The sequence below is a fragment of the Aedes albopictus genome, chromosome 1 (assembly GCF_035046485.1).
Source record: "Aedes albopictus strain Foshan chromosome 1, AalbF5, whole genome shotgun sequence".
Taxonomy (NCBI): domain Eukaryota; kingdom Metazoa; phylum Arthropoda; class Insecta; order Diptera; family Culicidae; genus Aedes; species Aedes albopictus.
The window spans coordinates 170,221,534-170,238,037 of NC_085136.1; the positions used below are offsets into that span (position 1 = coordinate 170,221,534).

The 16,504-nt window shown below is 39.3% G+C and overlaps 5 protein-coding genes across 7 annotated transcripts; 3 read left to right on the plus strand and 2 right to left on the minus strand.

Moving 5' to 3' along the window:
* Window positions 1–180: 180 nt before the first annotated feature.
* LOC109406927 (mpv17-like protein 2) lies at window positions 181–1,658 on the minus strand. The gene is made up of 2 exons (XM_062845810.1): window positions 944–1,658; window positions 181–705 (listed from the first exon to the last, which is right to left on the minus strand). The coding sequence occupies exon 1, from the start codon at window positions 1,640–1,642 to the stop codon at window positions 1,070–1,072; it is 573 nt and encodes a 190-aa protein (XP_062701794.1). The 5' UTR covers window positions 1,643–1,658; the 3' UTR covers window positions 181–705; window positions 944–1,069.
* Window positions 1,659–1,713: 55 nt separating this feature from the next.
* LOC115266720 (retinol dehydrogenase 12) lies at window positions 1,714–5,415 on the plus strand. Of its 3 annotated transcripts, XM_029873256.2 has the most exons (4): window positions 2,017–2,135; window positions 2,190–2,281; window positions 2,404–2,776; window positions 4,709–5,415. In XM_029873256.2, the coding sequence occupies exons 2-4, from the start codon at window positions 2,220–2,222 to the stop codon at window positions 5,270–5,272; spliced, it is 999 nt and encodes a 332-aa protein (XP_029729116.2). In that variant the 5' UTR covers window positions 2,017–2,135; window positions 2,190–2,219; the 3' UTR covers window positions 5,273–5,415. The 3 variants fall into 3 exon arrangements, with proteins under 3 accessions (XP_029729115.2, XP_029729116.2, XP_062701793.1); XM_029873255.2 differs by lacking the exon at window positions 2,190–2,281 and having other exon boundaries at window positions 1,714–2,135; XM_062845809.1 differs by lacking the exon at window positions 2,017–2,135 and having other exon boundaries at window positions 2,142–2,281.
* A 264-nt stretch (window positions 5,416–5,679) lies between these two features.
* Window positions 5,680–6,108, plus strand: LOC109405930 (uncharacterized). The gene has a single exon (XM_019678977.3). It carries the CDS (start codon window positions 5,680–5,682, stop codon window positions 6,106–6,108), a length of 429 nt encoding a protein of 142 aa, XP_019534522.3.
* Window positions 6,109–10,810: 4,702 nt separating this feature from the next.
* Window positions 10,811–12,801, minus strand: LOC134285280 (N-acetylneuraminate 9-O-acetyltransferase-like). The gene is made up of 2 exons (XM_062845811.1): window positions 12,687–12,801; window positions 10,811–12,354 (listed from the first exon to the last, which is right to left on the minus strand). Exons 1-2 carry the CDS (start codon window positions 12,770–12,772, stop codon window positions 10,947–10,949), a joined length of 1,494 nt encoding a protein of 497 aa, XP_062701795.1. The 5' UTR covers window positions 12,773–12,801; the 3' UTR covers window positions 10,811–10,946.
* Window positions 12,802–14,074: 1,273 nt separating this feature from the next.
* On the plus strand, window positions 14,075–15,361 carry LOC134285281 (uncharacterized). Its single transcript, XM_062845812.1, has one exon. It carries the CDS (start codon window positions 14,351–14,353, stop codon window positions 15,236–15,238), a length of 888 nt encoding a protein of 295 aa, XP_062701796.1. The 5' UTR covers window positions 14,075–14,350; the 3' UTR covers window positions 15,239–15,361.
* The last annotated feature ends 1,143 nt before the right edge of the window (window positions 15,362–16,504 follow it).

Here is a 16,504-nt window from a genome sequence, read left to right on the forward strand (position 1 = left end):
GGCGAAAAAGCCTCAACTAGGCAATAAAAGAAATCGATAAGAATCAAAGCTAAAGCGAGCTGCAGCCCAGGATAAAGATCTTTCACAATGGCCCTATGTACCCCTAGGAGTTTATGAGCTGCTTTCGAACATTGGAATTCTTTCGTACTAATCTCAAGAAAGTCACTTACTATATCACACTTGACTTATATCTTTGCGCTTTATAGACAAATAAACAACATAAAACATGCCAACAGTACGTTATCGATATCACACATTATCGTCGTATTATTGCTCATTCGCTGCCTACGATTTACCAGAGAATTTACAACGGAGCGATCATGAAAAACATAAATCTCTTAATGTTATCGGTGCCTCACGTAGTGACTAAAACATCTACACGGTCAGAAAATTCACTCATTTTCGAGCTAAAGTGGGACAACTCAAAATTGAGTAAATTTTTTTTCCAGCGATAGCGCTGGCCCAAGTGCAAAAATCTCATCAGTTTAAGCCGTATAATATTCTTGAGGATGCGAAGAATATTATACGGCTTAAACCAGTTGAATTTTTGCACTTGGGCCAGTGCTATCGCTGGAAATGCAATTTACTCATTTTTTGAGCTGTTCCAGTTTAGCTCAGTTTTGTGTGAATCTTACTCATTTTAGAGTAACATTTTCTTAGCGTGTAGTTCATTTGTGATAATGTATTACTTTACTCCGGTAGCAGTATAGAGGTAATCACGTTCAAATGTATGCGTGCCTTTTTTGTAGATGTAGTTGTGAAACTGCGAGGAAAATATTTGCACTCTTGCCCCGGACGTTAGTTTTATCATTATTTACCCGTGTTACCCAATTCGATTGGGTAATATTTGCATATGCAATCTGAATAGCCTATCAATCGGCGTGCACTTTTGTGTGAGGAAAAATTTGCGCTAGTGTTCGTGTGTTGAAATGTCACTTATCTCTATTGATACCACCTAAACATAAGCTTTATATTTATGACTGTAATCTAGCAAGGAACATTTCCGTATGTTCGAGTTCCTTATGTCTGTGTATAAAACTACATAATCACATTAAACTAAACTCTCTGGTCAACTAGAAGCCTCGCCGTGGTCAATTTTTTCATTGATAACGTAACTAGTGTAAACGTCGTACCCTAACGAGATGGTATTATCATACAGGACCCGATACCTATTTGGCAGAAGGTAGAAATTGAACAACTGAGCTGGTGGCCATACAACCCACTCGGCCGTATACAGCCGGATGAACTTGTCCTTCATCTCCTGGATCGTTTCATCGATGGTAGCTTTCCGCAGAACACCCAGCGTGGCGAAGAACAGAAATATCACTATCGGTGATGCTACGGTTTGATCGATAAGCACCTTCTTCAGCACGATACCCAGCGTTCGGCCAGGAAACCGTCGATCCATGAAGTTGTACCAGTTGTGGCAGAAGATGCCGACCGTCATTCCGGAAATAGACATCTGCCGCGTCCGTTGTCGGTCCCAGCATTCCAAACTGTTGGTATAGATTTCGTAATGCTGTTCAATTATGTCACCGACCCCAGATAAGCTGATTGAGATTGCAACGTTGGTGTAGAGGAGATACTTCCTGCTGAATGCCTTTCTCGCTAAAGTCTGCAGCTGCCGGATTACCCTTATCATTTGGTGAGATGAATGAAACGCGCGCGCCCGACCCCGACACTACGGAACACTTTTAGAGCGAGACGAAAACGATGCCTCTCAATGACTTCTGGAGTAAAACTAGTGGCTTTTGCGGGGGATTTATAATGAATGAAATTTTATTTTTTTTTTTTCTCTCCCTTTTTGGCACAGACCTACTGGTCCATATCGAAAATTTTATTTGTAAACAACCGTCGCATGATTTTGACATTCATGGGATCACGTGCTTGCTAGAGAAAGGTCGAATTTTCGACTTAAATCGGCAGCCGACATGTGTGAACGTATTCCATCTTATTTACTTTCCGAAAATCATCAGAATCCGATCATCAAAAAGTCACTGCGACGATTCTTCATCACTCCGCGCATTCCGCAGATCATTGCTCAGTTTGTTATCCGCCTTATCAGTGTCCGCTTATTATTTAATTAAACAACCAATTTTATCTGAGTTTCCCTACATCTACTTGCAACAATCAAGGTAAAGTTGCTTAATTGCTCTCAGTACTGATGTAAATTTTGTTCGCTTTAGCAGTGATTGTGCTTGTTTTTGATTGCCCTTGTGATGAGATTGATGCAGAAGTTTGCTTTGCTATTTACCATCGGCACTGTTACTTATGCAATTCGGTAATGTTCCTTCAATATCGCTTGGTAGTCTGCATGTCTGAATGAGATTAGCTTTTAATGGATAACCGACACTTTCCTACTGTTTATGAATCGAGTAAAGATGATTCTCGTTGATTTCGTAGGTGGTACTACATCGGCCGGTTATACCGAAACAAGAGAGTTTTTCACGGACGCGAACTAATTGTTATAACCGGAGCAACCTCAGGAATTGGATTAGCTTTGGCCAACGAGCTTGCCTCGAGAAACTGCCATTTGGTGCTGGGATGTCGAAACCTAACCAACGGTATTCTGGTTCGAAAGAAACTTGAGCAACAAGTTGGCCCTGCAAATATAGTGGATATATTTGAGCTGGACCTTAGCAGCTTAAAAAGCGTCGTTGGTTTCGTGGACAGCGTTAACAGCCTGCGGAAACCGATATATGCATTAGTTAATAATGCCGGTATTTTTTACGCCGAGCCTGGACTGACAATCGACGGCATAGAACAAACATTCCAGGTTAGTACTCATACTCAAGAGTGGGTCGTTTGGCAGTATTGTTTAAACATATTACAAATTTTGTAATTCAAGGTTTACGTGGTGCAATGGCGGTCTCGTCTTTCGTAACATAATTTCCTAGACGAATCGTTTTTGCCTACCATCATGAACTTTATTTTTAGACGTATTCACTTCTGTTTGCGTATCAGGAGAGTTCATAGCTCTACCACTCTTCTCTACCACATCTTTTTTTGTCCTCTGGAGGGACAGTCATCATCGTCCATGCCCCAATGAACTCAATAAAAAGGTGATGTGTTGGAGCCTGGTATTCACAGCATCTCCCTCAAAAAAAAAAAATAATCCATTCGCTACATGACGGTCTGAGATAATACTATAATAACGGCATTTAAACTAGTGATTGTTCGAAAGCCCTCACATTCGGTAGCTCTTCTTGTGGCAATATTCACAAATCAAGTTCAATATTCACAATCAAATCAATCACCCCATCCTTTCACTCATTCAACTGTTTGGCTTCTCAGATCCTGACTATTAACTGGTGCAAACAGTCGCCACCTTTTAAGCCTTACTGCTGCAATACCATCCTCACCTATCCTAACCCTGTTTTTGAGCTGGAGGATTCGTTATCCATTGCCATACTCTGCTACATCCAACTAATTGTTTCTACAAGTACCTTGATATCCGGCATCTTCTGCTTCCGCCTTTCAATTATCTCACGTTCTCACATGTTGCATATTTCGGCTAGCGGAAAAAAATCATGATGCGTTAAGCTTCTGGTAGAACTTCCGTGCTTTTTGAATGACACCGAAGTTTATATTTTCCACCCTCTGTTTTTTTCCTGGCAGCGTTGAATTCTTTTTTTTTAGAGGCCGGTCTACTGTTTCTTCTTTTAACATTTCAAATTTTCAAACATAACTTTTCTAAACTTAATGGGTGATTCTAAAACCCTGAAGAACCAAATTTGACCTCGAAATTGCAATATCTATACTGGCTTTTGAGATTTTAGGAAAAATAATGTCTTATTTCAGTATCCAACTCGACGAACATACTAAGGGCCGATTTCTTCACCTCGGCTTAACCGGTAAGCCAGGCTTACCCATATAGTTAAACCTGGTTTAATGCTTAAGCCAGGGTGAAGAAATCGCCCCTAAAAGGGACCTTTTTCAAAATTTCTTGAAAGCCAGTAGATGATATCTCAATTTCGAGGTCAAATTTAGCCCTTTAAAGGCAGATTTCTTCACCTCGGCTTAACCGGTAAGCCAGGCTTATCCATATAGTTAAACCTGGTTTAACGCTTAAGCCAGAGTGAAGGAATCAGCCCCAAGGTTATAGAATCGCCAATTTAGCCTAGAAAAGTTAAGTTATGCTTCAAAATATTATCATGCATTTGGTTAAAATCTGAAATGACCTTTTAGGCAGGGATGGGAACACTTATTTGCAAAAAAATACATTCACTTGCTATTTTCTCAGCTCAGAAGCGTGCAATCAAGAAACGATCTATGGATGACTTTTGCTTTTGCAGCTCACTCACGAATTCGGTATGCGTGTGCAACCCCTACTCTATTCGGCAAACTTTGAGACAAAATCACAAGGCAAAAGTCGTAGATACATCGTTTTTTGATTGCACGCTTCTGAGCTGAGAAAACTGCAAGTGAGTGTAGCTCTTTGGAAGTGAGTGTTCCCATCCTTGCTTTTAGGTGCGAAAATAGAGCTTTTACTTTTATACGTCGTAACTCAATTTGGCTTGAGATTATACGCGTATGCATACTCCACGTCATACCGAGGCGATCGTTGGTATCGCACATTGTTGATGACGGATGTTAGAGGTAGGTAACTCAATATATTTCATCAGAAATATGTATTTCCAGCTACAGATTTAATATTTTCTTAGTTCACAGTACAAAACTCATTGGTTTCCTTTATTGCTCATTTCAGGTTAACTACTTAAGTCACTATCTGTTAACCATACTGTTGTTGCCAAAACTGAAGCTGTACCCCGGCAACAGTCGAGTGGTTACCGTATCCTCCAAGGCTCATCAAGACGTTGAACGATTTCCGGATTTGGAACTCCATCGAGAATTTGACGACTCGCCAAGTAATCGTTTCAGATCATATCAGTACAGCAAATTCAGTGTAGTTACCTTTTCTCAGAAGCTTTCGTCGATATTAGCAAACTCTAACGTGACCGTTCACTGCGTTGATCCTGGGAATGTAGAAACCGACATCTACAGAAGCTTCCCACCCTTATCAAATAAGCTACTGTTTTATTTGCAAAAGCCTATAAGATTACTATTAGTTAAAACTCCCAGGGAAGGCGCCCAAGGTTTATTGTATGCTATCATATCACCAGAGACTCCCAGATTCTACATCACTAAACATTACTCCAATTCAGAAGAGCAACAAGAAGTAAATCCCCGTATCTACAACCCTATCCTAGGGGACACATTATGGAAGCTGAGTCGCCAACTGTGCCGCGATCACCTGCTAGAACTGATCTAGTGCCAAAATTCTGGAAAAATGATATCAAAGGACTACATAAAGAATTGATCAGCTTCCGCTTTATGTCAATGACCAAACCAACACCAGAAGCTAGATGTCATGTCAGTATAAGTGAGGTAAACAATCTTTCAGGCAAGGAATCTAACATACTCAACGATCACGAGCCAATTTCTGAACAATGGATCACCATTGGCAGTGGCTTGACTCCAATCGATTGCTACATCGAGCTGTTCCTAATAGAAATGCTGCCTAACGAGAAAAGTAAATGCACTATCAGATGTAAAGATAATCTACAAGTTAGCTTCATTCTTAAGTTGCTGCGGGTCGAAACCTCAAAACTCCACTTTACGAAATCTCCAAAAGAAATTTTAGTACTGGCTAAAACATACAAAGAAAATGGAGTAAAGATGTTCTCCAAATACCCAGTTTTTGCTCACTCGTACTTCAACCGTGCTGCAAAATGCTTGCTCTCCTGTGCACCTCTGGAAGGCTTAGACCCCGCGCAAGAAGGCGAGGAAACCATCACAGAAATGCAAACTCTACTGGAGACACTGTATCTGAATATCTCAGCTTGTCTTATTAAGGAACACCGGTACGATGAGGTGCTCCAGATCTTACAATTCATAGCTCTTCAGGAGAAGCCTTCGGAAAAAGCGATCTACCGCATGGCAGTAGCTCAGTTCCAGGTAAAACAATACCCGGAAGCGATCAAAACTCTTGAAAGAATCAATTACGCTACCAGTAGGGATTGCGCAGCACTGTACCAGCAGATCAAAACCACGTGGCAGCAGGAGCAGAATCAGTATAACAACATGGTGAAGAAAATGTTTGGCTGATGGAATGTTCCTTCCTTGAGAATTATTGTTAATGGATTCAAAGTAATTTTGTGCTAAGTACTGTACTGTGAAAGTTTTCAAATAAGAACTTCTTATCTATTAAAAAGAAAAAAAAAACAAAAACAGGATTAAACCTATTATACTTTTTTTCTCGATGACCGCGTCTCCTATACTAACTGCATGCCACTGGATGCAACTGTAGAGCAAAAGCTTCTTGGCTCAGCAAATATTTATACTGAATCTCGGTTAAAAATGACATTTGTTAGCAGAATTTTGGCAAAACATTTCCTGAACCTCTGCAGACAAACACAACGATTTCTGAGATCTCGTAGAAAAACAAGTTTACCAAGCGCCCGGTAGTGCCAATCTCGGTAAAAAAAAAAAAAAACAAAAAAAAAATGCCGAGATTTGTCGAAAAAAATAGCATGTAGGGCAGTGCTTCCCAAACTGTGCGCCGCGGCGCCCTGGTGCGCCGCGAACCTTTCCCAGGTGCGCCGCAGGATTTTGACTTTTGTGATAAAAAAACAAACTCTTTATTTGTATCCACTTATCCGCGAGCGGTAATGGCGGCGGCGGGCACAATTGACCGATTAGAATTTTGATGTTTCTTGGGGATCGCAATCGGTTGGCGCCAAAACGGTGGGTGAAGGGTGTTGTGGTAGCGTAATACATACCACATTTCAAGGAAATGAGTTCTGAGAGAGAAGTTGCTCAGAAGCTCAATACTAGCAATGTACCTGAAGAGGAGAAATAAATTAGAAATGTTTTTATCGTGGACTGTTCAAGATGTGTTTCTTTTGATACAATACCGATGCCTCTTTGGTTATAACAGTGACGAACGAGGATGAATTGGTTTTTGTTAATTGTATCGCGTGTGATTTTTCGGCCAAAGATTTGCGAGACAATTTGTTATTTTATTATTACAAATTGTGTGCATCTTATTTTTTTTCCGCGAAATTTTTGTGACATATTTTCACCTTGTGATGTACGGGATACCGTACTTTGAGCAGTGGCATCGTTTTGTGTATCATTTTTGTCCACTTTTGGCATCAGGAGGTTGATTTAAATCAACTATTTATTTTTCCCTGGCAGATTTCTTGCATTTTAAGCAGTTTTAATTTTGTGTGATTAAAAAGTGTATATTTGTGTAACATTTCTGTAATACTTGTAGAACATTTCATTTATAATAAGGCCATTTTGAATCACAAACGATTCTTTTTGCCCAGCAAGTTTGCTTTTGCCTGGATTGTGCCTTTTTGTTTCATTTGTTGTTTTTTTTTTCGTTTGCTCATGATGAGCATGAGCAACTGAGACCTTTCTCAGCACCAGCACAACGCCAAATCACCAACCCAAACGTGATCCATCGCATCAATGTATGAGAATATACATTTTGTGCGGAGCGAACAATGAGCAGCCCCAGGAGTCTGCAGCAGGAGAATGCAGCTAGCAGCGTACACAGCAACAGGGTGACCAATGCAGCCTTTTTTTTTACAATGAAGAAATCAAATTTGCAAAACGATGGTGTTTTTTTTTTGTTTTTTTGTATGGCGTGAATTTCTACCGGGACGTTTTTTTTTTTTCGGCAGGTAGCCGAAGTTTTTTAGCCTATTTTAGTTTTGTAAAACTTGCGCGTGTATTTGTGTAAACGGTTATTTTGTGTGTATGTAATTTTATCCGCGTATTTTTTGGGCTATTTGTTTTACATTGTGATTTATGAGTAAACCGACATTTTTTGTGCTTGCTTTTATTCCATTTATTTTTTTTTTTTGTGGCGATCAGGTGGATGATTTCAACCACCAACAATTTACTTTTTTCCCTGACGGCATTATGGGTTCGTTTTGAGTGTTAAGCTGAATAGCACATATTTTATTAAATTTTTATGGTACTTATGATAGCATTTTTGAGCTAGGCCATTTTGAAACGCCAATGATTTTTTTTTGTCCAGTAAAGGGATTTTGCCTAAGATGCTCTTATTTATTTGCGCCATTTGCTTTGGGTGAGGTGAGCATGAGTACCTGAAATCAAATCTCAGAGTACAAGCACGTTGACGACGACGACGACGACGACGCCGTCAAACCGATTGCACCCGACACCCGATCTTACTAATGATGATGAGCTTTGGGTACTACTGGTGCTACAAGTTCTCGCAAAGCTTGATGTCGGAGCTGGGACTTAAGATGGAAGGAGAGCGAATCGATCATCTGCGGAACGACACATGTGTGCGAAGTGCATCTTCGTCGGGGTGTTTACAATGAAGCTGACATTGTGGATTAACTCAATATGACTCCAACTAAGTGCACATCGACGAAAAACTATCAGCAATTATATATCACCGTTGAAATTCCGAGCTGGGAGACCGGTGAGAACCAAAAAACCTATAGGACATTTTGATTATTTTTCAGTGCGTTTTATGTTTGCTGAGCGAAAGAGCATATGTATCTTATTCTCATTTACAACGGCAATTGTAGGGTGATTGCACCAAGTGTAGTGATTGAAGGAAATGCAGAGAATTGGTATACATATGATTCAAACTCTACTATTAGTTAAAGTAATTAGTGGTTAAATTGAAGACAACACAAAAATTAAAACATTTTATTTAGGGTCTCAAGTATCTGTGATATAATAATAGTTTAAACTTTTTAACTTTCACTCTAAATTACGAATTGATTTTGCGCTCTGATTATGCAAGATGTGATAAATGGAAAGATTAGTTCACTTTGTGTCTTAGCTAGATATCAATGTTCAACTTTCTGAAATATGTACATAGTTTTGTCTAAAGGGAAAAGGTGTTGTGGTAGCGTAATACATACCACATTTCAAGGAAATGAGTTCTGAGAGAGAAGTTGCTCAGAAGCTCAATACTAGCAATGTACCTGAAGAGGAGAAATAAATTAGAAATGTTTTTATCGTGGACTGTTCAAGATGTGTTTCTTTTGATACAATACCGATGCCTCTTTGGTTATAACAAAGGGGTGGGAGGAGAATGACACTGTTTTGACCTTTCCGTCAAAATCCGAACCGGTTATTTGTGCCCGACGCCGCCATTACCGCTCGTGGATAAGTGGATTGCGGAACACCTTTAATTTTTTATTAGTAAAACTAGTGTCGCTCACATTTGTTTTTAAATCTTTCCTGACTCTTCGATTGTTCCATACGATTTCTGGTATCCTTTTTAAACATTTCAATTGAAACCACATTTCAAAATTTCAAGTTTGAAATTGTTTTTGGAATTCTTAAGCTTCAGGTTAGCTTTTGGTTTTATTATAGCTTGTCAAAAGTTTTAATTTCAAGAACATTATTTACGTTCTTTTCAAAATAATTACAAGATTTTTGGAACAGCTAGGCGGCATGCAGGTTTGCCGATCTGGTAGTGTGGAGAGCTAGCTTTGACCTTTTTGAACCGGACTGTTTCATCAGTACTGCTGCTCGGTTTCATCAATGGGGTTACATATATATGGCTAATCCAGGCCCAAATGGTTCAGTTGAAATTTATAAAAATAAGTTCAATTAAAGCCCAGCTGGCAGGTTTTCACAATCTCTTCATGTGTCCCAGTTTGCCAAAATTTTCCAAAATAATAATAAAAGTGTTCCTTTGCAATTTCCGCAATATCCGTATATCTGTATTTCTTTTTATTTTTAAAACTTCTATGCTGAAATCAACATGATTTTTGAAATCTTACAAATATTTAAACTATCTTTGAGAAATTTATTTAAAAACATAGTTAGTTTTCCAAATATTGAATTCTGAAAACCTGATATTCGAGAAGTGTTTCACGATTTTGTCTTGCATACTGTAAAGTGAAAGTTGCCTAAAATTACAAAAAAATTGTCATAAACTTTGGTGCGCCGCGACATTTTTGGAAATGTCAAAGGGCGCCGCGATAGCAAAAAGTTTGGGAACCTCTGATGTAGGGTAATGCCAATCAAGTTGAAAGATTGAAAGATCATCGATCCCAATTAAACATCTCTCCTATTTTTCCCTCGACTATAAAACAGGTAAAATCGGTAGGATTGGCCGATTCCGTCGCCAATTAACCGGTCGATTGTTACAGCGACGCTTACGGGAGGTTAACACAGCCATCGAACAACGATCAAACTTTTTTTTTAATCAGAATAAACCTTTTACAACTTTTGCGGGTTTTTGTGTCTTTTTCGGCTTTTTGGGGATATCAAGGTTTGACAAACCTAGTGTCACCCCCTGGGATAAACATTTCTATAATGGTCGTATTTAAGTGCAATATGATCTAATTGTGATATATTACGCTACATATGCTGCTATACCAGAAACTTCTATCGACAAAAAAACTTTGGATATCGTTCATCAACAACATCGTCGTAGCCATTTTGAACTAACGTCGCTGCTCCCACCATGCTAACCATACTGTCCGTGAATAGGTCCCTTAAAGGGCCTAAATTTCTCAATAATTGTCAACAACATGACATTTTTTTTCGATGAAAAAATGCCCTATTCTCATAAAGCCGATTCTTTGAAAAGAAATACGCCTGCACACTGCCATCGGAGAATAGATAGAACGCGATGCGACTTAGCGCCACTTTCGAGTTGTCAGGACGCCCGTAAAACGAACGCCAGGTACCTATCACAGGAATCGTTGAACACCATACTGAACCTCAACGTCTACCGGTTGGCCGAATGTAGTTTTGGTTTGTGATAGACCTCTACAGCTGCAAACAACAAACGTAATTCATGTTTTTTTTTGCTTTTTACTATTTTTATTATGTAGTATCGACTGATAATTTTAATTTGGTTGACTAAGCTTAAGATTAAACATAAAAAGATCTTGAGTTCAAATTTTTGCACAATCAATGTTTTAGGTTCTTTAAATCATTCCGTCATAGCGCCCAATAGGGATAAGTACAACAATAAAAATCAGCATATTGCGTAGCGCCAGTTTCCAGTCGTTCGGTACTATATAGGGCAATAGAACGGTAGTGAGACGATGAATTTCATGAGATACACATACAAATATGAATGACGTTATCAAAACGTTAAGAGTGGGGAATCCTGGCAGAAGCACCAGAACACCGTTTCGATCCGCTGCCAGCCAAATGTGATACTGGCAGATAAACAATTCTAGCGAAATACGTCCAAACCAAGCGAAAAACGTTGAATAGCGCGTTCGAAGCATGCCGGAAATGTTACGCAGCAATATGTATCCGACAATTGGGATGAACACTACGTACGAGTGTATTTCTTCACAGTCTTGTTTGTTTCGACAGAAAAATGTCCACGTCGTGTAGAAGCCTATTCCGGCGATAGCTGCTAGAGTCGATGTTAAGGATATTCGTCTGGAGAACAGATTCCCATGGTTATTATCGTCGAAAAAGTAATACCGCTGGGCGATATGAAAAATGGCAGCAAATATCATTCCGTATGTGATTGTATAACGGTCAAGTTTCCAACGGTACCACCATTCATGAATATCGTCATCCGTTGTTACAAACAGCGCCTTCCACGGCCGGGTCACAAAGATCCGCTCAAAAAATACTTCACTCATGTAGAGCACTGTTATAACGCTCAGCATGCAGACAAACTTCAATACTACGTACAGATATTGATACGCGTTGTTCTCCGAACTCTGGGCAGTGATTCTTGGTGGAATTGACAACATGAAGTATACCATGCAATACCAAAACGATAACAATGGTACAAAGAAATAGAATTGATATGGACGGTTCATACATAAACAGAGAATAACTGTCAGGAAATTGATCTTAAACATAACTTGCAGGAATCGTACTAGTCCGCTATTCCCCGTTTGCCAACAATATGTGAAGTGACTATATCCGGAGAGAAATAGATACCCACTGATGAGCACCTTTATATGCATGTAAATAGGAAGCACGTGCGAAGCTCCCGTCATGTAGTATATCAAAATAACCAGCTGCATCCAACCTTTCAGTTCGTCGGTTTGGTCACGGTGCAGAACCTTGGTAAACTTGCTATCTTCGGTGAAGAAAAGTCCCAGCACAAACACATACCCAACTGGAATCCAGAAGCTGAATTCGGAGTAGTATTTGTTCTCCTTCATAAAGAAATTGGTACGATCACACAGGTAGAAGTATGCCATAATGATGGCCAGCGATGCCAGGGCAATGATCGGGGATTGTGAATCCGCTGCAGCAGGCGAGGTGCCGGTAGCCGTTTGGCTCAGCGGTACGTAGATGTTTACGCCTCGAAGTTTCAGCAACCAGCGTCGGACGATCATTGCGGAAGCAATCGTCAAGCTGTAAGTAAAGCATATGTAGTTGTTTATATCTATTACACACTGCATTACTAGCATTACTAATAAATCAGTCATTAACATTGGCGTAACTGGACATTTTTCGTGATTATAAAAAATATATATATGAAATAGACTTCGTTTGGGGTGCGAAGTGTGTAGATAAGCTAACAGTTATTGGAGGCAGTTCTCAATTTGTTAAATGTTTTACTTAACCCCTTTTTAAATTTTAAAGTCATTTCGTATCAGTCCTTCTCTGGGTCCCTTCTAGAAAAAAGTACAAGCTACGCCAATGACCATTAAAAATCATGAACTAGAATCTGAAAAACTACTTACCACACTCCTAGGGTAGCGTACGTTACCACTTGGATGATGGTATACGTTTCAGCACTACTGCAGCACGTTCCATCATTATAGTTCATGTAATCGTTGAATTCTTTTTTTTTAGAGGCCGGTCTACTGTTTCTTCTTTTAACATTTCAAATTTTCAAACATAACTTTTCTAAACTTAATGGGTGATTCTAAAACCCTGAAGAACCAAATTTGACCTCGAAATTGCAATATCTATACTGGCTTTTGAGATTTTAGGAAAAATAATGTCTTATTTCAGTATCCAACTCGAACATACTAAGGGCCGATTTCTTCACCTCGGCTTAACCGGTAAGCCAGGCTTACCCATATAGTTAAACCTGGTTTAATGCTTTAGCCAGGGTGAAGAAATCGCCCCTAAAAGGGACCTTTTTCAAAATTTCTTGAAAGCCAGTAGATGATATCTCAATTTCGAGGTCAAATTTGGCCCTTTAAAGGCAGATTTCTTCACCTCGGCTTCAATCCATATAGTTAAACCTGGTTTAACGCTTAAGCCAGAGTGAAGGAATCGGCCCCAAGGTTATAGAATCGCCAATTTAGCCTAGAAAAGTTAAGTTATGCTTCAAAATATTATCATGCATTTGGTTAAAATCTGAAATGACCTTTTAGGCAGGGATGGGAACACTTATTTGCAAAAAATTACATTCACTTGCTATTTTCTCAGCTCAGAAGCGTGCAATCAAGAAACGAACTTTTGCTTTTGCAGCTCACTCACGAATTCGGTATGCGTGTGCAACCCCTACTCTATTCGGCAAACTTTTAGACAAAATCACAAGGCAAAAGTCGTAGATACATCGTTTTTTGATTGCACGCTTCTGAGCTGAGAAAACTGCAAGTGAGTGTAGCTCTTTGGAAGTGAGTGTTCCCATCCTTGCTTTTAGGTGCGAAAATAGAGATTTTACTTTTATACGTCGTAACTCAATTTGGCTTGAGATTATACGCGTATGCATACTCCACGTCATACCGAGGCGATCGTTGGTATCGCACATTGTTGATGACGGATGTTAGAGGTAGGTAACTCAATATATTTCATCAGAAATATGTATTTCCAGCTACAGATTTAATATTTTCTTAGTTCACAGTACAAAACTCATTGGTTTCCTTTATTACTCATTTCAGGTTAACTACTTAAGTCACTATCTGTTAACCATACTGTTGTTGCCAAAACTGAAGCTGTACCCCGGCAACAGTCGAGTGGTTACCGTATCCTCCAAGGCTCATCAAGACGTTGAACGATTTCCGGATTTGGAACTCCATCGAGAATTTGACGACTCGCCAAGTAATCGTTTCAGATCATATCAGTACAGCAAATTCAGTGTAGTTACCTTTTCTCAGAAGCTTTCGTCGATATTAGCAAACTCTAACGTGACCGTTCACTGCGTTGATCCTGGGAATGTAGAAACCGACATCTACAGAAGCTTCCCACCCTTATCAAATAAGCTACTGTTTTATTTGCAAAAGCCTATAAGATTACTATTAGTTAAAACTCCCAGGGAAGGCGCCCAAGGTTTATTGTATGCTATCATATCACCAGAGACTCCCAGATTCTACATCACTAAACATTACTCCAATTCAGAAGAGCAACAAGAAGTAAATCCCCGTATCTACAACCCTATCCTAGGGGACACATTATGGAAGCTGAGTCGCCAACTGTGCCGCGATCACCTGCTAGAACTGATCTAGTGCCAAAATTCTGGAAAAATGATATCAAAGGACTACATAAAGAATTGATCAGCTTCCGCTTTATGTCAATGACCAAACCAACACCAGAAGCTAGATGTCATGTCAGTATAAGTGAGGTAAACAATCTTTCAGGCAAGGAATCTAACATACTCAACGATCACGAGCCAATTTCTGAACAATGGATCACCATTGGCAGTGGCTTGACTCCAATCGATTGCTACATCGAGCTGTTCCTAATAGAAATGCTGCCTAACGAGAAAAGTAAATGCACTATCAGATGTAAAGATAATCTACAAGTTAGCTTCATTCTTAAGTTGCTGCGGGTCGAAACCTCAAAACTCCACTTTACGAAATCTCCAAAAGAAATTTTAGTACTGGCTAAAACATACAAAGAAAATGGAGTAAAGATGTTCTCCAAATACCCAGTTTTTGCTCACTCGTACTTCAACCGTGCTGCAAAATGCTTGCTCTCCTGTGCACCTCTGGAAGGCTTAGACCCCGCACAAGAAGGCGAGGAAACCATCACAGAAATGCAAACTCTACTGGAGACACTGTATCTGAATATCTCAGCTTGTCTTATTAAGGAACACCGGTACGATGAGGTGCTCCAGATCTTACAATTCATAGCTCTTCAGGAGAAGCCATCGGAAAAAGCGATCTACCGCATGGCAGTAGCTCAGTTCCAGGTGAAACAATACCCGGAAGCGATCAAAACTCTCGAAAGAATCAATTACGCTACCAGTAGGGATTGCGCGGCACTGTACCAGCAGATCAAAACCACGTGGCAGCAGGAGCAGAATCAGTATAACAACATGGTGAAGAAAATGTTTGGCTGATGGAATGTTCCTTCCTTGAAAATTATTGTTAATGGATTCAAAGTAATTTTGTGCTAAGTACTGTACTGTGAAAGTTTTCAAATAAGAACTTCTTATCTATTAAAAAGAAAAAAAAAACAAAAACAGGATTAAACCTATTATACTTTTTTTCTCGATGACCGCGTCTCCTATACTAACTGCATGCCACTGGATGCAACTGTAGAGCAAAAGCTTCTTGGCTCAGCAAATATTTATACACTGAGGATACTGTTCGTATGCTTTTCATAGTTTGCATCTTATGAATCAGTTATTTTTATTTTTTTCATCATTTCATAGTTCTCGTATGCTTTTCATACATTGAAAAGCGAAATCCATAAGACTTGTCGTATGAAAAATCTCAAAGGAAGCATCGTATGATAATCATAAGATGTGTTATGAAACACCATTGCTAAAAACAATAAAACCTTTTATTGGCTTCTAACCACTTCAACTTCCGAAGCGTCGATGGGCGTATGAGTAAAGCATGCACTCGCCAATCTTGACGTTCCTGGTTCGATTCCAGGTTGCGATTTTTTTTTAAATTTGTGCAAAATATTTCATAAAAGCATGTATGATTGTCATACGACATAATTTCAGATTTGATACGTTATCGGTATGGTTTTCATACGTGAGTGTTATGAAATTTATACAGTAACAGTATGGCAATAATAGTTGGCGCTTTGAATCCAAAATCATAGTTCGTGACTATGATTTTCGCAGGAAATTCTTGTGGCAAAAAATCATAGTTGATTCGTATGATTTTCGGAGTTGCAGTATCCTCAGTACTGAATCTCGGTTAAAAATGACATTTGTTAGCAGAATTTTGGCAAAACATTTCCTGAACCTCTGCAGACAAACACAACGATTTCTGAGATCTCGTAGAAAAACAAGTTTACCAAGCGCCCGGTAGTGCCAATCTCGGTAAAAAACAAAAAAAAAAATGCCGAGATTTGTCGAAAAAAATAACATGTAGGGTAATGCCAATCAAGTTGAAAGATTGAAAGATCATCGATCCCAATTAAACATCTCTCCTATTTTTCCCTCGACTATAAAACAGGTAAAATCGGTAGGATTGGTCGATTCCGTCGCCAATTAATCGGTCGATTGTTACAGCGACGCTTACGGGAGGTTAACACAGCCATCGAACAACGATCAAACTTTTTTTTTAATCAGAATAAACCTTTTACAACTTTTGCGGGTTTTTGCGTCTTTTTCGGCTTTTTGGGGATATCAAGGTTTGACAAACCT

Coding starts and splice junctions, on each gene's coding strand:
- LOC109406927 (XM_062845810.1), bottom strand. CDS start 1,642: ATGATAAGGGTAATCCGGCAGCTGCAGACTTTAGCGAGAAAGGCATTC.
- LOC115266720 (XM_029873255.2), top strand. CDS start 1,714: ATGCCTCTCAATGACTTCTGGAGTAAAACTAGTGGCTTTTGCGGGGGA. Junction 2,136..2,403: donor ATCTACTTGCAACAATCAAG/GTAAAGTTGCTT, acceptor TTGATTTCGTAG/GTGGTACTACATCGGCCGGT. Junction 2,777..4,708: donor GCATAGAACAAACATTCCAG/GTTAGTACTCAT, acceptor TGCTCATTTCAG/GTTAACTACTTAAGTCACTA.
- LOC109405930 (XM_019678977.3), top strand. CDS start 5,680: ATGTTCTCCAAATACCCAGTTTTTGCTCACTCGTACTTCAACCGTGCT.
- LOC134285280 (XM_062845811.1), bottom strand. CDS start 12,772: ATGAACTATAATGATGGAACGTGCTGCAGTAGTGCTGAAACGTATACC. Junction 12,355..12,686: donor TACGCTACCCTAGGAGTGTG/GTAAGTAGTTTT, acceptor CTTTACTTACAG/CTTGACGATTGCTTCCGCAA.
- LOC134285281 (XM_062845812.1), top strand. CDS start 14,351: ATGGAAGCTGAGTCGCCAACTGTGCCGCGATCACCTGCTAGAACTGAT.